Consider the following 26,928-nt stretch of genomic DNA (forward strand, 5'->3'; position numbering starts at 1 on the left):
TGCAGAACTGCTGCTCACTGGTTGTTTTCTTTGTTTTTTTCACACCTGAAACTCTACAGAGAAAATCACAGCCCAGCAGTTTCTGAGATACTCAAACCACCCTGTCTGGCTCAGTCCATCATTCCATGGCCAAAGTCACTTAGATCACATTTCTGCACCATTTTGACATTTGCATTAACAAGCTGGTGTATAGGTCTACCTAATAAATTGTTCACTGTGTACAGTAAGTGTACAGTAAGTTAGCAATAGTACTGTGCCATAAAATAGTCACTGAGTGTATTGGAAGACCTTGTGTGCTTTGTTCTGCTATATTGCTTTTTAACAGTTACATTCCAGTGACATAAAATGCATGATTTCAAGAGATACAAGTGAGGGTTGTTAAAAAAGAAACAGCATTTTGTCATTATTGGAATAATGCTAAATTAATTTATATTGATTGATAATATGGAATTATTAAAAAAAAAAACATGTTATGTTATTGAATTTACACAGTATAGTGTAATGTAATACAGCAAAATGTGCAGATCTATAACATATGAAATATTTTTCTTCGATCATTTTGTTAGAAAGTTTGGGTTGATTTCTGTTCTGTTCAGTACCTGTCGAGGTTGTGAGATTCCAACAACCCAACAGTGCTCACAAAGCACTAACTGCAAATACTATGTGAAGATATCAGGAAGTGAGATCAAAGTGAAAGAACGGTCAAGAGCAGAAATGTCTGGCTTCATAAGTGTGAGAACAAGACCCACTCATGGAAGGGGCCGGAATGGCCAGAGGTCAGAACTGTATGCTTGAGTGGTTCTGATGGAAGTTGTGAGAGCAGGAACTGGCTCTGAGATTTTATCCTTTTCTGGTCTTGTTTTCAGACCAGATTGCCAGAGCCCTGACCAGAAAACAAGAGCAGGCTTCTCTGGCAAGCATAATTGCATGTGTGCTGTACGACATGAAACATTTAGAAACCAGAATCATCCCTTTGTGTTTTTTTCTCTGGTGTACTGTTTCATTTTTTCACACTGCTGCTGACTTGAACTGTCTCTTTGACTTTGACTACTATACTTTACATCTGACCTTACTGTATTTCATGGGCCCTGGTGAGATTGTGAGTGTACTCTATGCTCCCTACAATGCAGGTTTCTGCCTCATTGATGTTCCAGTTCCTAAAATGAGAACCCCCAGATCAGCGGTACTGACTGTTGTTAATTGATGCAGTTTTCACTGGGCTCTGGGAATTAAATCATTAGCCAAGCTGAAGAGAGCTTTCCTTTCTTAGGAATCAATATCTTCAGAAACAACTATACTGCCATATATTACTGGTCATGGGAACAGACCACAGTTAGTTTATTTCCTTGGAATCTTATTAATTTACACAAAGATAGTTACTTTCCGTATCCTGCCACTGATTAGGCTATTTTCCTGTTTTGGATTCCTGTCTAACAGTTCAGAGCTCTGTGTGACTTCAAACAGCAGATTAGCATCATTGCCGAGGAGTGGACTAGGGGTGGGGAGGGGTGGTTTTGTATAATTTATGGCTGAGAAGAAGGGTCATGACTTTGAGTTTTGCCTCTATATTTATGAGGGTTTTGGGAATAATCAGGCGTGGAATTCCATGGGAATTAACAGGAATATACAGGAAGTGAAGGAGAATAAAAGGAGCATTGTTATTACTTGCACAGGCTGCCTTGACCATTATCGTAAGCAGAAATCATTGCAAAAATGTTTAAAATTGCACAAAATATGTAAATTGAATATTGCAATGCCACACTATCTAGAATGACCTTTTATGTGTTCTACCTTACTTAACTTCCCATGGAACGTTTATGGGCTGCTATCAGATATTTTCTGACCCTTTGCATCCATGTTCATGAGTAATACTCACATGATGATGAAGGTGCATCTGAGTAGTAGGCTCTGCTTGTTGAAAGTGTCCATCAAGTCAGCAACAGAGGAACGTAGCTAATCCTCCTAAAACTATTACAGGCTAGGAGATTCTTAAAACGTGACAGGTAATCATAGGGATTGAATTCTGCATTGGAGTGCAGACCTGCTTGACTCACTCTTCCTCTCTCTCTCTATCTGGTAGGACTGGGCCCCCCTGCCAGGGAGGTCTGCAGCCTGCTGTTCCTTCTCTGCTGGCTTTCACCTGCTGGAGGTGCAGGTGGCACATAGAGAGGATCAGGGCCTGTACACCTGTCAGCTACACAGCCCAGCTGGGGAGTGTAGTGCCTCTGCACAGCTGACTGTCACAGGTACATTATGCAAACCAAGTGCAGCTAACAGCCTTAAGAACATTACACAAACTCATCAGCAATGCTGTCACAGGCACTGTCATAATCTCATTAAACCTGTTCTGTTATGTCACAACATTGAATTTGTATCAAGGAAAGATGTGATGAGACTAATTTGAATACTAATTTTTTTTGGCAGGCATATTTCTGTTATTATTTTTACATATCTTGTGGCATGCATCATATACAGTGGCTTCAGAAAGTATTTAGACCCCTTCAGTTTTTGGGACATACCTGACCACAATTTGGAGTGTCACGGCAGATTTCAGAGAGAGATTTCAGTTTTTGATTTTTAATAAATTTGCTGACATTTCTAAAAACATGTTTTCTCTTTGTCATTATGTGTTATTGGGTGTAGATTGATGGGCAAAAATGCAATTTTATCAATATAAAAAGAAATCTACGACAAAATAAAGTGTGCAAAAAGTTAAGGGGTCGGAATACTTTCTGAAGCCACTGTATCTATCTATACTGCATAAATTACCTGTCACAATGACACTTGCTGTTGACAGGGCAATTTTACGGACCTGATCAGTCACCACAATGCACTTCACTTGCCTGCCTGTCTGCAAACCCCATGTCAGACAACACAAACAGCTATTCTAAAAGAAAGTATGAGTCTTATTGACCAATCCCTTTTCCTTTCTCTATTTAAAAACTTTCAGCTGACTTTAGAAACATGCTTGACTGTTAACTTTTTCAATTGTCATGGAGCCAGTGAGAGGCTCCATTGGGACTGTGCGTGAATACAAAATAGGGTTCATGTAAACCTGGCACCAATATGCAGTATAGATGACTTGAAGTACACTCAGGTAGATGGTTGAGAAAAAAACTTTTCGACAAACAGGTTTTTTGTTTTTCTTTCCAGATCAAAGCTATTGCTCCAGGCCCGATCCAAACTGCATGTCAAATGAGTAAGTATATTTATGCTTGGAAGGAGCCCTGGGTCTATGCCGGTTGCCCTACTCACACTATTTCTGCTTTCGTGACACATGGTGATTCTGGGAAATAATGCCATGGTACACCCTTAAGGCTTTACAATGCAAAATTCTTATTTGGAACTGGTAAATGGAGCCATGCAACCTGATATATTTGCAATATAGTGCCGTGAAGAAGTATTTGCCGCCTATTATTGCATAATTGTCAGACTGAATTGTTAAAATTCTTTTGACAAAATATAATATCAGACAAAGGGAACCTGAGTAAACAGGAAACACATTTTTTAAATGATTTCATTCATTTAATTAAATAAATGATCAAACACCCATATCACCCCTGTGATGGTCCCCCTTAAATTTAATATCAATCTTTAACATCCCTAGTGAAGAATTTTAACCCACTCTTAGCTTTAATAAAGATGGTAGGTAGGTTTTCAAGCATGAACTGCTCTTTTCAGGTCATGCCACAGTAGCTCTATTGGATTCAGGTCAGGACTTTTACTACTCCAAAAAATTAATTTTGATTATTTTCATTCAAACAGCTGTGAACTTCCTTTTCTTGTTTGGATCATTATCCTGCTACATAACCCAATTACCCTGCAGCTTCAGCTCATGAACAGATGGCCATACATTCTCCTTGAGAAATTTCTGGTACAGAGAAGAATTCATGGTTCCTTCAATAATGGCAAATTATTGCCATTATTGCAAAGCATCCCCACACTATCACACTACCACCATCATATTTGACTTTTGGGACCCATATAGTTCAAAAGGTTCCACTTTTGACTAATATTTCCATAGAACATTATCGCAAGAGTCTTGTGGGTCATCCAGGTGCTTTTTTGCAGGTGTGAGACGAACATTGATGTTCCTCTTGGTTAGCAAGCACCACTTCCACCAAACTCTCTCAGCAATCCCTTCTTTGACCAGTCTGTTTCTTATTGTAGCATCATGTACACTGACCTTAGCTGAGGCTAGAGAGGCCGGCAAGTCTTTGGAGGTTCTTCTGGGGTTATTTGTGACTTCAGTTGTCACTGCACCAGAAGAATTTTGGCAGGCTTGCCACTCCTGAGAAGAACCTTTTGAAAGGTGCTTCAGAGTACTTTGGTATGTGCAGGCATTCAGCAAGAGCACAGACTGGGCCCCATACATAGTTACAGGTTTGAGCCTGGGTTTCGCTGTTAGGTGACTGTGTCTAGTCCTTGCACAAATGGAGGGTCGAGAGGCACAATTAGAGATTCATAAATTTTGAGTTGCTGAGAAAGCAAATTTTCTGCCTGTTTAGACAAATATAACCCAGGCCCTACTGGACATGTCTAGGCTTTAAGATACCCTGGGACTCTGGAGGTTCAGTGTAGTGAGTAACATGGTTGAGAAGGTGCTTTGTTCTGAAATACATTGCTCATCTGGAAAGGACCTCAGATGTAGAACAGATTGTGCTGTATCTCTCTCCTGGACATTATCATTGCTGCAATATCCAGTTTTCTGGATAAGACAAATGTAGAGGGAAATGTGAGTTAAGAACAATGCCAGGATAAACATCTGTTTACATCTAGGGCAGCACAAGAATGCAAAGAATACCTAAGTGAGGGGGGCTCTTTCAGTCTAGAAGACTGGTTGTGAAATGGTTTCATCCTCACTGATCTCCTAATTTCCTCGGTGTGGGTGTGGAGAAAGAAACCTCTGTCCTGTCACTAAACTCTGAAGTCACTGAACTCTGCGTGTTATCACAATTAGATAAAATCCAATTACTAAAATTTGATTCAGAACCATGAAGATAAATAATAGTAAACAATAGGCAACAGCAGCACCACTGTTAAAACTGTGGCCCTGCTTCTACGATTTTATTTAAATTATCCTTAGGCAAATAGGCCTATTGGCTCAAAATAACTTTGTTGAAACAAATGAGTAAAGCTGTGGCATATATTACTTTGCTAAACATTTTTCCTTGACACTACTATCAGCAGAACACTAATACTTAGCCATATTGTTTATGTTCGGTCATGAAACTTAAGTAAATAGGAAATTTACAACTTGTAATATGTAATGTCTCAAGTTGTCTTCAGTTTTTTTCTAGGGGTAATAGGGGAGTTGTTTGTGGTGTCGTTCGCAACCAAGTAGTAAATACATAAGAGTGATGGATGGATGACTGACTTTATAATACCCATGAACAAGATGCAGGCATGAACATTGAATTAATCAGCTGAGGCACAAATCGGCTGTAGTAAAGTTACAAGAATCACCTCTATGTGTGCACAAATGATTGTAAATGCAATAAAGTTCCACCGTAACTTGGCAACACTTGCAAAACCCGTGTTCCACTGTTGGAAACAGTCCAAGTGGAAACACTGATGAAACATGTATAGTAAAAGAAGAGAAACCTGTTTCACTACACAATGGCATAAACTAATCCTGTTTGTAACTGGGTGTTCAAATGGCCCATTTACTTCACTCTGTGAGAAGTGTTTGATTTTCCAAGATACTATATACTATTTCACTTGTATTGAATACCCCAAGGAGTCACATAGCACATCATATACCCTGATGTAGTTCAGTAGTTACTCATGTGGAACAGAAACCAGGACCATAGATTTTACTCCCTGAAGTGGGATTTTGAGGCCATAGTGTTGACAACGCTCACGACTACTGTCTGTTCTGGCTCCACGGTGGTGGAACGAACTCCCCGTTGAGGTCAGAACTGAAGAATCTCTCCCCACCTTCAAGCGCAAGCTGAAGACACACCTCTTCAAGCAGCACCTCTCCCCATCCCTCCCTACCTCCCTGTGAACCTTAATTGTTTTCTCTGTGACTTGCTTTGTGTATCGGTATTTTTAGTTAGCTAGGTAAGCAGTGTTTGGATAGTGAACTTTAGTCACTTTTGCTCTGTTTGTTTCTTTGTTCAAAAAAAAAAAAAATTGGCCCTCGTCCTTATCTTTGTTGTACAGGTAGCAGTTAAAATTGTACTTCCATCTAGGGTCTTTCAGCGAACTTATCCCTGGTTATGGGTATGCACTTTGTTGTACTCTGGATAAGAGCGTCTGCCAAATGCCAATAATGTAATGTCATGTAACGTAATGACAACCTACACATTCCCCATGGGAGTGAGATATGGAACGGGGAGACAAGTTACTCAAGATTTTGATTTCCCGCTCATGTCCCTCAGTGTTTGTAACCACAAGCTGCCAGCATCATGTGTATCCACAGTGTGCTGAAGTCCAGGGCTCCCCCTATATTTATTTGTCTCAATAGACCAACAAAATACATTTTATTTAATAGAATTATTATTTTGCACATGATTGTATGTAATAGAGGCATTTACATTTTCTAGTATTAATGATCACGGTGAAAGACATTCTCTGCCTGTTGTCTTAGTTAGTATACCTGTGAAGGTGACAGAAACACACTCATATAGGAGGATACATTTGCTGTATTTGCCTGTTCCCTTGTGGTTCTGGGCTCTTATAATTTGCTCAGTGTTGTTTGCAAGAAAGGACTGCTGTTGCTGTTCCCAGCAAAGGCTCTTGTGTATGTTATAACCTGGCTGTTTCCAGGGTGACCATCCCCTCAGAGTCAAATAACTAGATAGTTTCCCCTCACATGACAAATGCTTCTGGGGCTGCTTACTGTACCTGAGAGCACCTACAGTAGACAACAGCTTAAAGACAGACAGGGAGATCTAATAACTAAAGGCAAAGGGCCAAACATGATTAGCATGATTAGCGGTTAAAAACTTAAACGTGCTTCTTCATTATGGTTCATATACGAAGCTGCTCCACTGGATGGATCAGATTCCTGTGATGTCACCGTCATGACACGCCTCCCAGGCAGAACGATAGCTGGACCCAGTGACGCATTCATCAGTATTTCTCATCGTTCTGTCAGACTGCCCATCGTCAACCATAATGCAATCAGTCACAGCCTTTTGTACAAACCAGTCAGGTCGTTGTAGGTGCACACCACTATCGTAATTACCAAATCCATTTGTTTCACTTACAATTGTAAGCATTGCAAATGCACACATTTTTCAAAGATAAAATCGTGAAACCATGGGTGTTTAGGCGGCAATATTACACGCCCATGAAGTCTCAATGCAGAAGATGGGTGACACAGCTATTTAAAAAGTTGTCTACGTCCTTCAAACTGAGCGTTAGTTTAATGTTTTTCATTACGACAAATTTAGAGTTGTTTTGCCATCGCCGGCTTTGTTGACGGAGCACGGCTGCGGGGATTCCGTGAAGAGATCACCAGGTATGCTGCGAGTTTCCCCACCCCTTCCGAGTCTCATTCTCTCTTCCACTCTCTCACTCCTCAGTTAAAGTTCATACACTGCAGTGTGAAGTCTGACCTGATAAAGCATGCGGCTTCCTGGACGACGATAACAGCCTGGGGGAGAGATATTCAAGAACTCCCGTGTTTACTTTAATTTGAGAGAGACGCAGGACAATTCAGAGGAGAGAGAGATTGAGACATTGAAAGAGTGAGATTAAAACAGGGATTCATAGAGAGCACAGAAGGAGAGGGGAGCCCTTTCCCACAGATAGATATGAGCACAAACATGACAAAACAGACCTATGTGTCCACTTTCAGGATACAGCTTACACCTTCCACGCCAACCCAGGACAACAGTTCCAGCAGGAGGGTGTTGGAAAATGGACCAGCTGCCAGGAATACCACATTTAAAAGCAGAATGGAGGAGAAATCAGTTTCAGGTAAGGACAATCATTGGTGGTTACCAGTGAGGCTAGTTTCAGTCTAGAAGCCAAAATAACGGATGGTAGTGTTCTGAGCTGTTCTGTGTTTTGTCAGCTTGGTTTGTAGCAGCAGGATGCTTTATGGCTACACTCAGATTACAGATTATGTAGCCTACACAAACGTGTAGTATGTGTATATTTAAAAATTGAACATACAATATGAATTTACTAGATTTTGTTGTCCTTGTTCAGTTATTTTAGCTGGAATTGGTTATTTCAGTATTGCCGTCATGCCAATCTGCAATAGATGTTTACTTTCAGTGTGGTGCTGATTTGATGCCAAATATGAACTGGACCGAATCATATTTTGCTTTCAATTTCTTGAATTATTTACAATTTATAGATGCAATTAAAGCATTGATGATGTTGAAAAGTAGTCCCATTATGTAAATAGTGTTTATCCATTGGATTGATATGATGAGTTAATTCAATGAGAACAGCATTACATAACCGCACGGCACAATTTATTGTAAAAAAAGATTTTATGTACTGTAAAATTAGTAAAGTAAAGTGATAAAAAGTGCTCTTTGCTAGCTAGCTTTAAGAAATGTGACCTTCAAGTTAACTTCAAGAATGAGCTGTTAGAAATGCAAAAGTAATATTTTTGGAGGCAGCATACTTGTATCATAGTCAACATGTTAGCTTCTTTGCGCCTAGTCCTATTGCATGTGTGAATTCACAAGATCATGCTAAAGAAACCATGCTTGAATGATGCACTTGAAATGTGAGAATTGTTTCCTGTTGTGCTGTTACCACTGTAGAATACTGTTAGCTTAGTCGTGTTATTTTTAGGCTTATATGTCTAGTGTTAGTTTCACTAGAATTCACATATGCCAGGAAATGTCTACTTGCAACCCAGGGTTGTATTTTTTCTTTCTATTTTGTTTGCCAGTCAGATTTCAGATTTCCTCTTAGAAACTCTTTAATGTGAATATGTGGTCCTATAAAAACCAAGAGAGGTCTGGTATTTAAGCTATCACCATGGAAAATAAAACACTGATAGAAGTGGCATGGCATGTCTACAACAAGGAATGCGTTCTTTAGACAATAGACATTAAAGGACAACATAGTATAGCATATCCATAACAATGGCACTACAGTCATTCTCTCTGACACAAATAGCTTTGTGGACAAATGTCAAGGGTTCATATAGAGCAGGATGTGAGAGCAATCGTGCGCAAGTTCAACAGGTCAGTTCAGATCTCTGGTGATATAAGGCTGTGCCTAGAGCCCTGGCAGCATTACATTACATTACATTACATTACATTATTGGCATTTGGCAGACGCTCTTATCCAGAGTGACGTACAGTTGATTAGACTAAGCAGGTGACAATCCTCCCCTGGAGCAGTGCAAGGTTAAGGGCCTTATTGCGGATCTTATTGTGGCTTATTGTGGCTACACCGGGATTGGAACCACCGACCTTGTGTCCCAGTCATGTGCCTTAACCACTACGCTACAGGCCGCCCCAGTGGTGGCAGCAGCAGTGGCAGCAGTGGTGACCCAGTAGAGTTAGGGGTTCTTCTGAGCTGTCTGAAGATGGCAACCTGTTTATTTGTTGTAAGGGTTGTTGCTGTAGCGATATAGGGGCACAGTCAGTGATCTAGAAACATGCTGGTTGTCAACACTGGTCGTTCAGTTTTTTGTTTTCAAAGCCCTTAGTATTGTGTGTGTTTTGAAGAACAAGTCAAAATAAAAATACCAGTCAGATCATATGAAGACTTGTTAAACTGCTGCTAATCATTAATTGTGAGTATGCCTCAGATGTTCATGAGTCAGATTCCATCTGTGTGAAATCAGTGCCTGTAAAAGAAAGGGAAACCAATGTGATCTGTTACTGGCTTTAATTCAGGCCAAACATGCTGTTGTGCTTCCACCGTGAATAACAGCAGCCTTTCCCAGTTGTGAATAGAGTTTAATTATTATATGTGTTTAGGTGGGCCATTCCATGCCAACTCCAGGAGATTGCTCCACACAGATTGTTGGTAGTTGTGTTGTTGTGTTGGTAGACAGTTATAAGATGTAAAATTCCTGAAAACTTTAACTTCTTTCTCCATTTTGTTTTGCTGGGAGAGCCAATTAAAGCTTGCTGGGTGTTGCGATGAAAAATGTGTCACAGAACAAAATTTTATTACAAAATCATAGGTATGTAAGCCCTAAGAAATTTTATGTAGGGATAATTGTGCGTGTAGTATTCATATCAGGCCTCAGAATACATGTGTACTTTTGTTTTGGAGATATTTGGCCCTAAAAATGTACTTTTTTTTCACTGGGGCAATTTTGGGGGATATATCTATAAAAGTAAAAGTATAAAACAGAAAATGAATAAAATCCAAGAGGTGCCGTGGTGCAACCTCCTGGAGTTGGCATGGAATGACCCAGGTCTCCAAGATAACTGATAACTCCTGATGAACCTTTATACAGAGAAATTCGTTTTTATGCTTATATTACTTTGATCTTCATGGACCTACTGGGTTAGTCCTCCTATTATGTTGCTGTCAAATTTGAGCTAGTTCAGTTTTTATTATACCTTAACTACTGGATAACTTAGCTTTTTCTCAGTTAAATCTTATGACGATTTTATGATTATATTGAGTAGTTTCCCCTCAAATCTGTGCTCTGGAATGTCTCTGCATAATTTGTGTACAAAAATGATGTTGCAGTTCAATTTGGATGAACAGTGTTTCATGGTCACCTTTATGAAATTTAAAAAAATATAATTGATTACCGAAAAGGGTTATATGGTGTTGATAGGTTAGTTCAATATATTGCTAGTAAATATAGGACCAGTTTCACAGACACAGATTAAGCATAGTTCTAGACTAAATTCAGTTTGGATTGTGATTTAATCCAGGACTAATCCTAATCTGTGTTTGAAATAAATACTGTATTTTTTCTTTGTGAATGGCCTGACACTGTTTTAGGGTTATATGACTGTGTTGAATGGATTTACACTAAATTGTGTGGGTCAATTTGACCTGTATAAAAATGGAAATAACTATTTTTCAACAAAATCTGAGGTTTAATAGAAGGAAATTGTTTGAGGTTTACTGGCAGGAACTCACATTTTATTGAAATGCCTGTGGCTGCAGTAATGACTATAAAACACCATTAATTTGTTTCCTGAAATCATACACTAATCCTGTTTCATTATGCCTTGGCCAAAAACTAATTAGTAACATGTAGCAGCATCTGAGCTAATGCTAATTTACCTTTCACCTCAAATACCACATGCAGTATATTTATATTTTAGCTGTTTGAAAGTCTCACATAAACATCCTGTTCAGTCAGACATCCTTCTTAGGAATTCTTTGTCCATTTTCATATCCGTCACTCTGGCCCCGTCCTGAGGGTCTTCCTCCCGCCCTTTTAGTTCTTTGGCAGAATACAGTCTCAGTTTGTTCCACTCACTTCCCTTGTGTGCAAATCACCATGATGAGGATCATGTGTATGTCCATTCCTCTATGGCTGCTGTACTATTTACAGTAAAATAATTTTGTGTAACATTTACCAACAACGACTACCTCCTACTCCATAACGTTATGGCAACATGACAGCATGTTCATGTAGTCACAGTGCCACAGTTGGCTTGGACTGGATCTTGGATTTACAATATAAAAAGATTATGCATCAACCAGAAAGAGGCAAATTAATAGTTCACTAAACTGACTACTTGGCACAGTAGCTGAACCAGAATTTGAGGTGTTATCGTTGAGGTTTCTGTGAACTGTGAAATTAAGGAAAATGTTATATGAATAAAAAACAAGCAAGAGCTCCACTTAAAATAAGTGACACTGTAGTCCCATTCAGTGAAGTCAATTGTACGTTTGTTCCACCCAAGGTCTTGGGCAGCGGGGAATGACACAAGGGAAGCGCATAGATGCTACCAAAGAGATACAAACTGATACAATCAGTCTTTTAATCAGTCCATTGTTTGCCTTAAACATTCAAATTCAGCTTTGGTTACATGATATACCATGTGAATTTTACAGACATTAATAAATCTGTCCATTATTATATGTTGGTAGTGGGCCAATCTAAAATCTTGTCTTCTTTGATCAGTACCTCTGTGTTATCTCCTCTACCCCCTCCCTCTAGTCCAATTTCCCCACACCTTGTCCCCGCCCCCCACCAGACATAATCACCCCACCTCCCCACCTCCTGTGATGTGTTTTCATTACCATTTGGTCCTATGTTTCCTTTGAGGGACAGGGTAAAAGTGTTCGACAATCTCTCTTGTTGGTTCTTGTTCATCTGTACTTGGGGAACAGACCCACTAGTTCTTCAACTATATTAAATGACCTATCTGAAACAAGGACAACGCAAATAAAAAATTATATACAGAGGAAAGTTCTGAATGCCAACCACATTATTTATCATAGGCATTTTATCACAGCAACCGTTCCATCTATCCACAAATATTATTATAGACAAAGCAGATGGTCAGTTCTGTATTGTTCTGTTTCCCTTCCCTAATTTGATACATTGTCTGAAACTTTAGTTAGAGGTTTGTGACCAAGTATAATACAGTTAAAATGGAAGCTCTGGAAACTGCTGTTACTAACCACATCCTCCTATTGTACATAACATAAGAAATGCAGGAGCTGACCATCTAATTTGTCTATAATTTATCTGTGGCGTGCATTTCCTATAAAAAAGCAAGCACAATGAGTAGTATGTTTATCACTGTTACACTAACCCATGTACCAGCAGAATACAGCTAAGTGACTGGGCCAAATAAACGCCCAAGAAGTCACGCCCATTTTAGTAATTACTCTTACTACTCTTAACAGTTTTTTTATCTATATATATATATATATATATATATATATATATATATATCGGGATCGGGATCAAACTTACAATTTTGGTGTAGATAATCCTAACAATAATGGTATACAACTGAATTCCCAGTCTGCAGGTAGAAACTATGGCAACCATGGATATGTAGCTTTTAACCTTTGAGGCAATCAGATAGCTAAAGAGTGCGACTCCTGTTTTGCATTACTGTAAAAATAGGATGCTGTTATACAGAACAACTTACAGAAGTAGAGAACTTAGTTTTTCCATTAATCAATACATTTTGTCAACAACCAACAATTTATATTGTAACAAAAGTACATACCAATAATGAGACCTAGACTTAACCTGAGCATGATAACTGCTCAAGTAATTGCTAAAAAATACCTTGTGTCCAGTTTACAACCAAGGGGGGATTTGGTTATTCACAATACATCGGACTAAAGATGGATTATTAGTGCAACCATGCTCTAGTGCTTTAGATGCTTTTGTGTGGGCAACTGCATTGCTCTCCTCAGAGCCTCAGGAAGTTTCCCTGCTTCTGCATTATATGCACACATAAACAAAAATACAACTGTAATAAAACAGTGACACAATCTTTGTCAAACCAATAAATGAATGAACCTTTGGTCTTGCTTATTTTTTAGCATATAAATATATTTTTGCTCCTTGAAAATACTTTATAAGTCTAACACATAAAATATTAGAAGTGCTTTTATGGAGTGCAGTGTGTTTTATTTTAAAGCAGAGCAGATAGTCCACCCTCCATCCAGAGCGTCTGTCCACCCTCCATTTATTTTATTTAGACAGGTATAATGCAGAGAAGTTAAGGGAACACAGGTCAGAAAGTACAAGTGGGAGGATGAAACCTCCACCCACGCCACACATCTCACAAATTAAAGTGTTTGTAGACATGTTTCCTCGACAGATTTTCCTTTAAAGGAATTACAGCCTCAGATGAAACTGCCACCAGACCTTTTGAAAGCAGTTAAAAGCATCAACGATTGATATGTATACACCCAGGAATGTGTTTGTTTGGATTTATCAGGCATTTATGAAATATTCTGTGAGGTTGCTTCTGTCAGTGTGTACAGCATTCAGCTGAATACTTTAAATACTACTTTTAGGACCAAAATGTTCAATTATAGAATAGCTGTGCAGGATTCTGACGTAAAACACTGATCACTTTTCAGATTGAAATGGCATTCTGTTAAATGCTGCTAATGATAAAAAATACTAGCTACTTGTGTGGTGACAGTCCTTGCAAGGCAGAGGTCCTTGAAACTGGAGTTCTCCTGATGTAACTGATTTGGTATTTTCACATGTTGTGCTCATACCAGAATTTCAAGGTCCAGGAATTGATTTGTACCCTAGCACAGTATTAGTCAACAAGCAATGCAAACAAGCTCTAACCGAACTGAGAAGCTATCTAACAGGGGGATTCTGAATGATGACATCAGGGGCAAATCTCCATGGACTGTAATGGAATGTGACTTTCTTTTAAACAAGCTAATAACATCAAGCTAAAATCAACCCATGGTATGGAAGGCATGCCACCAATAAATAAGACAAAGTGTCACATGTTATACTAACCTGTGATCTCAGACGTGTCATCATAACCCTACTCCCACCTCAAAAAGAAAAACAAGGCAAGAACAGAAACAACAATGTCTATGTTGTAGGCAAACAGTTAACACTAGTTTGGCATAATTATGTGCTTTTGTCACCAAATATATGTGCTGACATTCAAAACCACTTTACAGTAAGTGAAACTGGCTTTGAGAAGAAGAAAATGTGGTGAGTATGGTGAAGAGGAACTAGTACAATCAAGAAAGGCCTTGCTGGTCAAGGTCACAGGAAATGCTGCATGATATTCAACCATACAACATTGCCTTTTTCTCACAGTCATGCGACAAGTATTCATTTGCACACTATATTGTTTTTGCTTAATTTCTCAGGGTAAAACATGTTGGGAAGCCATTGTTTGCATAGAGGTTAATCAGCCGGCTATTTCCTGTCTCATCAAAGAGTATTTATTTGCGTGTCTGTTGACACGTAAAATTGAGCCAAATTCCTCCTTTTCTACTTCCTTTTTTGCAGAATATAACTTCTGCTGGAATGCAATAGCAGTTACATGAGGGCATTTTGCACATGTGCAGGAGGTCTGAACGTGAGGGGTCATTGGCCTGGTCATGTGAGAGGCAAGTGTAACAGTGACTGGTCTGTCTCTTTTCTCCAGAGGACAAGTCATCGCTTGTCAGACCGCTGGAGGCCCCGCAGTTTACAAAGCCACTGGAGGACTGTTCAGTGGAGGAAGGTGGTGACATCATTGTGCAAGCCGTTATCACAGGAACACAGCCCCTCCGAGTTTCCTGGTTGCACAATGGTGAGCAGAGAGCCATCTTCTGGCAACAAAAAATCTCTCCATCTTTCATCTCAAGTAGCATGACTTCAGGCTAAAGTCACATTACATACAAGCATCAACTCTCTACACTTCTCATCTCATGTAGCATGACTTCAAGCTCAAATCACATTGTGTGCACACAGCAACTCTCTACATCTCATCTCATGTAGCATGGTGTCAAGCTAAAATTGCATTACACGCCTGTGATTAAGACACATTATTTCATACATTGACTTTAGAAAGCTTGTTTGTGGATTTGACAGTTAATACTGTGTAGTATTTCTGTGTTGGCATGTGTCTGACTCTTCTATCAGAGTGCTGCACATTTTCTCAGCTAACACCATTATCCTGACATTTCAATGTCATGCTTGCCTGAATGAAAATGTTCTCAAACTTATGCTGTTTGGCAAGATTATCAATATTGTGTTTTATGTTCAAACTATTTACCTAAATGTCTCCAGTCTTGTTCTGCCCATGTACAATGGGCTCCAGAATGATTGACACCCCTGATAATTCTTCACAAAAAGTGATAATAGTTTTTGACAAAGTCTTACATTTTCAAATAAAAAAATAGTTCCCCAGAAAACAGGTTCCACAATTATTGGCACCCCTGGTTTAATACTTTGTTTAATACCCCGGCAAAGATGACAGCTGTCAGTATCTTTTCCAAGAATTTGTGATAAGGTTACAGAGCACATTTGGAGGGACTTTTGACCATTCCTACATGCACAAATTTTCATAATCATTGATATCTTTGGGATACCCCCCTCTTCAGTTCAGACCACAGGATTTTCCAAAGGATTTAAGTTTGGAGACTGAGATGGCCTTTGCAGAACATGGTTGTTTTTTTACTTAAAGGTACAAAATGCATTTTTAACTGTAGGCCTGCAATTTACTGATTAATGCTTTTTAATGCCAGCTGCTGTTGTTTTTTTATTTTTTTGCTTAACTAATGTATAATGTATCAAACAATGATTCAGACATTGATTTTGAGTCATTCTCTCATGTGATTAAGCATTTAATTTGTATTTCCCCCCAAGAAGTACAATCTACAGTAGAATATGAGCACAAATGAACATTAATACTGAATTTCATCTCTGATGTGGCAGAGATCAGCTTTTTCCTAAACAACAGGTATGATGTTTGTACTAAAATTGGCCAGCGTTTGTTAACAGACTTGCAGCAGACACTCATCCTCATCACAGACCAAACTTTTTACATACAATCCATGTATATATACAGCTGGGCATCAAGTCACGTTAAAGGTACAATGGGCAAGATTTTTGTTTTAAAACATTGTTACAAAACCATTGTAAATACCTTCCTATCATTAAATAAGGCTTACTGACATGATGACTCACCCTCTGCCTGTGTTTATAGTCTTTAATTTCGGGTTTCAAAAAATACAGTTGACGGGCCATCACTCTGTATCAAAACATTGTACAGCTGTACAATAATTCAAGCTCATTTGTTAAAAATTGGCACAGCCAATGGCATGGGGGCTTATTCTGATTGTATTCTTCGCTTGGATAATAAGCAATAGTATACAGATTTTCAGTGATCGCTTGTCAGGAGTGCAATTTGGGCAGCTGCACGTTCCTTTTATCTCTTTACGCCTTCAATCATGCATGTTTATCTAAACCTTTATTTGTTACAAACTGTAAGTTACAGTTGTATCATTTGTGGTAGACTAGCTATCATGTCTTAGTTATATATCCAGCTAGTTATATAGCCAAATAAGTTGCTTGCTCATAATATAGTTGGTTAGCTAAAGTGAAAACTTCAAAAAGACAAAAGATATAAATAGTGTTGTGTAGCACACTAAAGTCAACATTTCATAAAGTCACCTGTTCAAACATTTTCTTACTAGAACACTACGAAAAGACGCCAGGCTTTGCTGCGTTTGTCACAGGCAGCTTTCCAAAACACTGCATGAGAACACTGAACTGTGTAATAAGGCTTTATATTATGCATTATATGCATGGACTGTGGGAAGGATGAACAGTGGTTTCAGCGTGTTTGTTGCTATAATTCCTCTCTTGACCGTTAGGAGACCGAAATTACCTATTGTACCTTTAACCATTTCTATCTGGATTTTGATGCATGCTTGGAGTCATTGTCCTGCTGGACAATCTACTAAGGTCCTAGCAGAGTCAATTCAGCAGAATTAATTGTGCCATCGATCTTAAATGTTACCACTGGTAACATCTCCAAAACGTCAATGACCCACCACCATATTTGACAGTAGTTTTGAGGTGGTTCTCCTTGTATGCATTCCATTTCGCTGCCAAACATGTCGATGGTGTGTATGACCAAAACGTTCAATTTCAGTCTCATCTGACCATAGCACTCCAATGAGGTTTGGCAAACTCAAGATGCTTGATTTTGGTTATCGTGCTCAGTAAGGTTTTTGTGCCACACTTCCAAAAAGTTTGCTGGTATGTAGGATGTTTTTTTTTTTTTGACTTGGTGACCCCAAGACACAATCTCTGCAATTCTTAAACTGCAATACTTGGGTTACTTATGGCCTCCCTCACTAGCTTCTTTACTGTTTGTGGGGATAATATGCACTTGCATCCTCTTCCTGGCAACTATTCCATGTTTGCGCCTTTTCTTAAAGTGCTAAGTGGTATGTTTATCCGTTTATTTATGTTTTTGTACCCATTACCCGACTTGACTTGGTCAATTACCGATTGTGTCTTCTGAATTGACAGTTCTTTGGCTGAATTACAGTTATTTTCCCATGCTGATGGTTGACAAAGGGATTTTGCTCATTACCTAATTTTTAAGCTATACGTGATGGAATGACACAATATAGTACCTTAAATAAATTCAAGTAAAATTGTATTGCAGGCGGCACGGATGGTGCAGTGGGTAGCACTGTCACCTCACAGCAAGGAGGTCCTGGGTTTGCATCCCCGTCGGCCGGGGCCTCTCTGTGCGGAGTTTGCATGTTCTCCCCGTGTTTGCGTGGGTTTCCTCCGGGTACCCCGGGTTCCTCCCACAGTCCGAAGACATGCATGTTAGGCTGATTGGAGAGTCTACATTGCCCATAGGTATGAGTGTGTGAGTGAATGGTGTGTGTGCCCTGCGATGGACTGGCGACCTGTCCAGGGTGTATTCCTGCCTTTTGACCAATGTATGCTGGGATAGGCTCCAGCCCCCCTGCGACCCTGTTTAGGATAAACGGGTTAGGATAATGAATGAATGAATTGTATTGCTAATTTCACTTTGTTTGATTTTATTTACAATAATTATTAGAGGGGACAATAATTTTGGCACCTGTGGTATTCAGAAAAGATGAGATTATGGAATAACAAACATTGAAACATGAGAGTAAATGTCTTGAATAGTATATACACTCACTGAGAACTTTATTAGGAAGTAACTATTATTATTATTATACCTACTTATTCATGCGATTATCTAATCAGTCAATTGTGTGGCAGCAGTGCAATGCATACAATCATGTAGATACGGATGAGGAGCTTCAGTTAATGTTCAAATCAACCAATCAGAATGAGGAAAAGCGTGATCTAAGTGACATTGACCGTGGAATGATTGTTGGTGGCAGGGTGGTTTGAGTATCTCAGAAACTGCTGATCTCTTGGGATTTTCACGCACATTAGTCTCTAGTTTTGGTGCAAAAAACGTTTTAAAAATCCAGTGAGCGGCAGTTCTGCAGACAGACTCACCTTCGTCAGAGAGGACGTCAGAGGAGAATGGCCAGACTGGTCAAAGCTGACAGGAAGGTGACAGTAATGCAAATAACCGCACATTAGAACAGTGGTATGCATAAGAGCATCCCTGAACACAAAACGCATCATAACTCTAAGTGGATAGGTCTAAAAAATAAGTCAAATAAATACTAATAAAGTGTTTAGTGAGTGTAATTTTCCTGTATGTTTGAACATAAAATATAGATCATTATCAATGCTGTTATATGCATCCTTTTTTCTCCATTTTTATTAAGGGTGCCTATAATTCTGGAGCCCACCGTATATATGTAATTTTGATGGTTGTTAAATTTTCATATTCAAGGGTTTTTGTCGATTTTGGGGGTTGTTTTTGTGTTCATATGAAGTGTTCTGATGTTCTTCCCATTAGGTGGCGATGTGACCTTTGGGAACTCTTCTTTCAATGGCAGTGTGGCAACACTGGTGGTGCGCGAGTGTTTGCCTGAGGACGCAGGTGCATACACCTGCGTAGCAGAGAACAGTGGGGGCAAGGCCTCTAGCAGCGCAGCTGTGTGTGTCAAAGGTATGACCACATTATCGCCGCAGAGTACAAGTGCTTCACTGACTTTCCTTATGTCATAGTCAGCCTTTCAGTATGTCAATTAATCTAATCCTGATATTTAAATAAGAGGAACACAGATAGTTTTCCAAATGTGTTTTAAGAATCAAGTGTGTAGCAAGATAGTGGGAGTTCCTCTTGAACCCATACTATGCTGCATATTTCCTATTAGTTTATATGTATATATTTCTATCTTTATAGATACATTTACTTAGCGTGTTTGTCTTTTGGGTTGATGCCTTTGAAACTTGCTCTGAGTGTTCATTTCTCTGTTTAAAACCACAACGCAGACTTTGAAACTATATGTGGGATCAAAAACAAGAAGTCACCTGCTCTACTTTCCAACTGTGTCATTGGGAACAAAAGCACGAGAGACCCTTGTGCCATTCAAAAGAACAACTTGCATGGGGGATGGATTATAACAGACAAGCTTCAGGACAAGAATTTGTCATCCAGGAAAGGTAATGCTACTAAATCCTGAATGACTAGTCGACTGTAGTTCCCATGTTAAACTGTGATTCATGGTAACCATTGGTATAGTTACATGGGTAAAGTAAGTCGTAAAAATGTTATGTCGCCTTCACATATTGTACATATTTGAACTTAAATCAGTTTCTGTTTGTGAAATAAGAGAGTTTTTGGCATAGAAATTCTGGTGGGGCACCAATCAGCTTGTCAAGCCAAGCAGTGACACAGATGAAACCCTTATTACACTATCACTTGCTGCTCACTTGCAAAATACAAGAAAGTAGCTTACCCGTGGAGAGCAGATAAATTACATTCAAATGTAAATTCGGGAGGAACATGAAATAAAAATGTGGTTCAGGGTTTGGCTCGATCATTTTTAGTCAATTTAGTATTTGATCACACATGAAGGTAATCAGGGGAGCTGCCATAATTATCTGTTCAGTAAGCTGGTATATTTATGTGTTTATATATGCCTCAGAAGTTGTCGTCATTCCCTTTGGAAATATCTATGGTTTGCTAGCATTTTCTAGACTTCCAGATCAACAAATCAGACAGTCTATGGGAGAAATGAATGGTGTGTTTTTCAAATCCTTTAAAATAAAGTGTGACATTTGTTTGTATATGAAAACAAATGCTTTTCATTGTCGTACAATATCACACACTTGCTGCATTTTCAGTTACCATTCACGCCCGTTGCCCATGGCTATTACTAGGGTAAACCACATTCGATTTAAAAGCAAAAAAAAAAAGACTGATCAGTCAAAGTGTAGACCACATTTGATATAAAAGCAATCTAGCTCAAAAACTTGTGGGGCAGTTAAAAGGTTAAAACTACACTGATCAATTGCCATCATGTGGATATGAGCTTGTGGTTAGGATTTAATGTAATCAACACCAGTAGCCCTAGATATTTTGCACATCTGTTGATCATTATAATGTTATAGAGGTCAAGTAACTTGGGGAAAAAAAAAAATGCACTGAAGTTTAGATGAGCCAGGATGCTTTGAAGTTGTACAATAAAGTACTAAGTGAACAAAGAAAGCCTGAAGCAAATATTTTGTTGATCACAGCAACATTCAAGGAAATAGCAAGCACATCTGGGATAACATTAACAGAATTTTAAAGATTATTATCATTATTTATGCCGAATTATTGGCTTTTAGGAGATTCATTTAGTTAATTTAGAAATGAATTTACTATAGTTGTTGCTTAACTGCGTATTCAGTAATACTTTAATACAGCTACCTTGCAAGCTGGTCACAGGCTGGAAACCACTGTACACCCTTTATAAGCAAGCCGAGAAAAACAGGAAGCTAAAAATATGCATCATGAATTAACATGGATTAAATTGATTAACCTTTGATAGATTTATATTTTATAAATGTGTATATATTTAAAATGTTTAAAATGTGTTCTTGCACTATCAAGACTGCAAATGAAATGGTTTTCATAAGTACCTGTGCATTAGCTAATGACTTGTGCATAGACCCTTATAAAAAAAATAATTGTTTACCCAATGCTCAAAAGCCATAAACTGCTCCACGCACAATGTAATTAAACTATTGTGTGCCGTGCACATATGCAATCATTTTTGAACACTTATTTCACATCAGCAGTTTCCAAAGCTGCTGTTACCATATTTTAATCGTGATAGTTTTTGTGCAATCTGTTTATACAGCACCTGTCCTCATTTATTTCTCAGAGAAGCCCAGATTGAAAGAGTAATTATGCGTGTCACCATTACTCCCACAATACAATTCTTGCTTGCACAAAAAAACACTGCTTGCTCATTAGTAGTAATTCAGCCCAAGTGTAATGTAATGTAATGTAAAGTCCTGCAGTTCTGTGTGTTGTCAGAAATGATTCACGACACTGTTGATATGACTCAGCCACATAATACCCACTCTCACTTAGCTGCTTTGTTTTATTTCCTTTGCCTTCTGAATTCTCTGAGGATGTACATATCAGTGAATGTGTGTAGAAACAAATAAAAACAAACTGCTGGTTGCATGCAAGATGAATGGGCTCTTTTGCACTGCTCGTTTACCTGTCCCCTGTCCCCCAAGCTGTTCCTGATTATACTGAGGCCCCATTCTTCACTGATTAATCCCTTCTGTAGTTAATCAACCAATCACAGCAATTTGAACCCAATTATGCCTCCAGCAGGGAATCTGTTAAGAATCGGACAGAATTTGAATATAACACAATATTTTAATTAACATAACTTTAAATTTAAATTAAGCATCAATTTATTGAGGAAGTGGCAGGTTGTATTACTGCAGCCTCTGCTGAGATGGATTGAATGAGTTCTGGCCAGGAGCATTAGGTAGACGCAGCTACATCTCTGAGCTTCTCTAACACACGCCCTCCTTCCTGCATCTGATTGTCATGAGGCTCTACCCTTCCCTACATACCTGTCTGAAATTACCTTTGTACTCACTTTCATTTCTTCACAGCAATCACTCCAAAGCGAAGAGCGTCCTCCGGAACAGGTAAGTTACACTGGGTTCAAGAAATGTATGAGTGGAATGGTCGTGGTTGCCATCTTTTCTTTAGTTCTGCCAGACCTTGGCTTCATACTCCATTGAGTTTTAGTACACTGGATCTGTTTATTTGGCTTTCTGCTATAGCTGCTTGGTTGGATATGAATGAATTCATCCTGAAATAATCCCCTTTTTTGTATTTGCCTTGTGGCTTTGGTTTAATTATGAGGAAAACAACTTAAATTGCATGGAATTATCTGGTTCTCTTTAGCAATAGCTGCATGCTGAAATCAGAACCTTATGCCAGTCCCTTTAACTGTCCTTTTCTTGATAACATTCTTGCAAAAGAATTTAGTTTTAGTTTTTTATATTTTATATGAACTATAAATTACTAATTATATTTACACCAAGTCCTTGTGTGCACTTTGGATTGCTTAACCACTAAGGTTTATTAACCTTAACAACATATCATGTGTTCAGGGCATACTGTCAGTACCAAGAGTGTGGAGTCCAATGTGGAGCTGTTTCTGGAGATAAACTGTTTAGGTTTTTTCACATCATACTTTTAACAGTCACAATGTGCCATAGTGAATGTATCATTGTGAACCTTTTATGTAAAAATCGTCATGCTTAGCTGTCATGTAATACTAGTCAAATGAGAGAAATATAGAACTTAATCTTGTATTTGAATAATTGTCACAGGATAATTTTTTCAATAGTTATCCTGTTCTGACACCACTATCTCTGTAAATTTAGAACTCATATGACATACAGTAGAAGAGATTAGCAGTGCCATTTGAAAGGAAAGTATTGTCATTTGTAAGGCTATAATGCAATTCCTTGTAACCTGCTTGATTTAGCATTGTAATAAATTGTCCATCATTTTCTGTTGTACTACGTAAAAGCAGTATATGTCTGGGCTGAAAATATTATATTGTTGTGTACCAGAATAGATTGTGGACTAGTTGGATTCAGTTGCATTCATTTTAATTACAAATGTAAATGTTCCCTACAGTATGTGGTTATTCAAGGGCAGGAACGCTAAAATAAAATGACTTTGATAATGAAACTAACTCTACTTCTAAATGGCTAAATAGCCTATATCTGCAATTCAGGAAATGCAGTATCCACTGGAGGTTTGTGCTATATATAAAACAGACTTACTATTATCTTTAACCCCTTAAAACACACATTTTAGCTTGTTTTAGCAGTTCTTCATTAGCCCCAATATTAAAAATGTATACACTCTACAAACTTGGTTCATGAATCGAGCATTTTTCATATTTCGCACCAGAAGTGGAGGGAAAAACTGTCAGTTCTAGTCATACAGGATGTGCCTGTTTGTTCTATTGTAAAAATACCATGATGGGTGCTGATGTTGATAACTTGTACAAAAATGAATGGTGTTGATACCTACAACATGGCTGACCTTTTCTATATCTGTTACTAATGGTGATAGTCTGTGTACATACCGACCCTGCCCCTCCCCCACTGCTGTAGATGACCAATTCATTTTTTTGGCCTTGACTTCTTTGGCAGAGATAGTGAAAATATCAGCTGTTCAAACTAGGACCAATGGAATTATGAGGTGGCTGCACTTAATTTTGGCCACCCAGTGGCGCACCAGGTTAATTATTTGCATGAAAAGCAATGGTAAAGTTTATGGCTTGTTTTTATTTTATTTTATTTTTTTACATGTAACCCAGTTTACTTCAAACAACAGATTTGGGTTTTCCCAATGACAGGTCGTCAGTGACAGCTGAGGGTCAATCCAGGGTCTGAGCTCTAATTTGGAAAGTAGACTCAAACAGTTTAAGAAAACAAACTCCGACAAGAACCCGAACAGCAGTTTACAGTTTGCAGTCTAACTAACGATGGAATGAATGTGCAGTCATTGTAGAGCAGAGTAGTTTCAGGTACCAGACGTATCAAATGTACTGCCCATACAAGCCAAAAATAAAAGTCTCAGTACTGTCCATCCAGTAATTTCTTCAAGCTCTTGTCTTATAGATAACACCAGTATCAATATCTACAGTCCGTTGTGTCTTTGTTCATTGAATAGTGCATGGATGGAAAGACCTGTGTTACGGAAATTCTGGGCAGAACCTACAGCCCGATTTGAACGTGATCATTCTGTTCCACATGACCACGTGGTGTGGGCAGACTGCAGAAACGCGGCCTCGGTCTCTTGCAGACCCCCCGGTCCAGTTTGAGGAGCCTCCGGAGCAGGTGGAGGTGAAAGTAGGCGAGCAAGCCCAGTTGGAGTGTTCCTTCAGCAGCAGCTTCCGCGTGGCCTCTTGCTGGATCCATAACAAACAGCAGGTATCTCCTCTGCAGACAGCCCAGGCCTGAGGGACAGGCCCGAGGGACACTCACGCCTCTGAATCAGACCCTCTTCCTCTGCCGTGCTCACTGCCTCTCACCCTACCCATTTCCTTAGCTCAGTCTCTCCCTAAACTCTGATCTCTCGCTCCATAACTCCTTATATTACAGCTGCTCTACCCTGTTACTGGAGATCTACAATCCTGTAGGCTTTCACTCCAACCAGAACAAAGCACACCTCATTCTCAGCTAGATATCTTATTGAGCTGCTTATTTAGTTGAATTAGCTGTACTAAATTATGATTCAGGAAAAGGTTTGGGCAGCCCTGCCTTATCTCTCTCTCCCCAATGCCATATTACTGTCCACTGCTTACTCCCTCTTCTTATTTCCATCCCCCTCTATTATCTCTCCCATTCCTCTTTTCCCGTCTCTCTCCTCTTCCCTGTCTCTGTAGGTAGTGAACAGCTCCCGGACTGAAGTGGAGAGCAGTGATCGGGGCAGCAGGCTGCTGATTTCGGAAGCCCATCCTGACGACGCGGGCAGCTACACCATCGTGGTGCGGAACCGCAGAGGCTCCTCCCAACACAGCATAAACCTCACAGTCATAGGTGAACCTTACCTGCCTATACCAATCCACGGCACCTCACAGTCATAGGTGAACCTTAACTAGCTATACCAATCCACAGCACCTCACAGTCATAGGTGAACCTTACCTACCTATACCAATCCACAGTGCCTCATAGTCATAGGAGAACCTTACCTACCTATACTAATCCACAGTGCCTTTCAGTTGAATTGAATGGAATAGATCTCATCGTCAAGCAATGATCACAGATTGGTGTTTACCTTTTACAAAGGGTGAGGGCATAACTCCTGGATGGCTTTTTGTTGGTAGGAAATACCTGCAGCCATGATCAACCACAGCCAGATGAAGGGGGAGATGCCTGTAACTTATTTGTAATGGCTTTTCCGGGGCTTTATTCCTCAAATATTGACATTTTTATTGTGTAAATATCATCAGTGGGAAGGTAGAACCTGCTGAGATGTCTGGTTTTCTATGCAGCATTCTGAGGGATCCACTATGGCAGTGGTGCACAACTCCGATCCTGGTGGGCTTGTCTGCATACTGGTTTTTGTTCCAAGCAGTTACCTTAGTTTTCTAACTGCCCTATAAACTAGGCTTGTTCACTCCTGTACTTGAGCACAGTAAAATCTTTAGGACACACTTGCAACCTGTGGCTGTAGCTGGTGCCAATACAAATGTCAGATCAAGATATGATTGAGGTGAGTTAAAAAAATGAGCAGACGTTGGCACAATCTTGAAACTGATCGGCCCTTGTTGTGAACCACTGAACTATGGAGTATAATGTTATAACCGCAGCCTCCTTTTCTCCACAGGGCTGCCTGTTTTTGAAACTGGGAACTACAGGGTTAAAGTTTGCTTAATGCAAAGGAAGACCTTTGTTTTACTGGCGTGTTCCTGTTCCTTTCCCTAGACCACCCCCAGCCCCCAGCGTCCTGTCCTGTCGTCTCCCAGCTCTCAACCAGCTCTTTGGTCCTGTCCTGGTCAGGGCCTTGCTACGACGGGGGAAGTGCTGTTACGGGCTACGTGGTGGAGGTGAAGAGAGAAGGCCCCGGAAAGCCAGAGGACTGGAGAGAGGTGACCGGCCGGTGTAGAAGCACCTCTTACCGCGTGCGCTCAGGTTTGGAGTCCCAAGGGGAGTACCGCTTCCGGGTGAGGGCCTACAACGCTGTCGGAGTCAGCGAACCCAGCCAGGAGTCGGACACCATCAAGATGGACACCAAGGGTTAGTGGCCAACTCCGTGTTTTAATTCTCCTTTTTGATTATAGAAACATTTGTATGCTTCCTGATGAGAGATGTATTCTTAGCATGGATCAGTGGTCTTCATTCCTGGTCCTGGAGAGCCGCAGGGTGTACTGGCGTTTGTTGCTACTCGGCACTTAATTGATCAATGAAAGCAGTTGTTTACACCGTTAATTCCGTTAGTTCTTGCTGCCATTAAGGCAGAAACAAAAACCAGCAAACCCTGCTGCTCTCCAGGCCCAGGAATGAAGATGACTTGTGTAGATCCAGGGTGCACAACTCTGGTCCTCAAGGGACCTGCGTACTGGTTTTTATTCCAACCAATTGCCTTGTTTTTAATTTGCTGACCGCTCTCT

The 26,928-nt window shown here is 39.6% G+C and overlaps 1 protein-coding gene across 3 annotated transcripts in view; it reads left to right on the forward strand.

Moving 5' to 3' along the window:
• mylk5 (myosin, light chain kinase 5) overlaps nt 1-26,928 on the forward strand; it is a 39,067-nt gene that overhangs the window by 3,999 nt on the left and 8,140 nt on the right. For 2 of the 3 annotated variants that reach the window (XR_009708093.1, XM_061232332.1), the window contains exons 5-14: nt 2,081-2,246; nt 3,154-3,199; nt 7,811-7,932; nt 15,012-15,158; nt 19,284-19,436; nt 19,763-19,933; nt 22,397-22,432; nt 24,618-24,745; nt 25,201-25,354; nt 26,243-26,554. Coding sequence is in view for 2 of the 3 variants with exons in the window: in XM_061232332.1 (XP_061088316.1) it covers nt 2,081-2,246; nt 3,154-3,199; nt 7,811-7,932; nt 15,012-15,158; nt 19,284-19,436; nt 19,763-19,933; nt 22,397-22,432; nt 24,618-24,745; nt 25,201-25,354; nt 26,243-26,554 (1,435 nt within the window). In the remaining variant the exon portion in view is untranslated. The remainder of the gene's footprint in view (nt 1-2,080; nt 2,247-3,153; nt 3,200-7,810; nt 7,933-15,011; nt 15,159-19,283; nt 19,437-19,762; nt 19,934-22,396; nt 22,433-24,617; nt 24,746-25,200; nt 25,355-26,242; nt 26,555-26,928) is intronic. The other variant, XM_061232333.1, reaches the window with a different exon arrangement.

This window comes from Conger conger, chromosome 2 (assembly GCF_963514075.1).
Source record: "Conger conger chromosome 2, fConCon1.1, whole genome shotgun sequence".
Taxonomy (NCBI): Eukaryota; Metazoa; Chordata; class Actinopteri; order Anguilliformes; family Congridae; genus Conger; species Conger conger.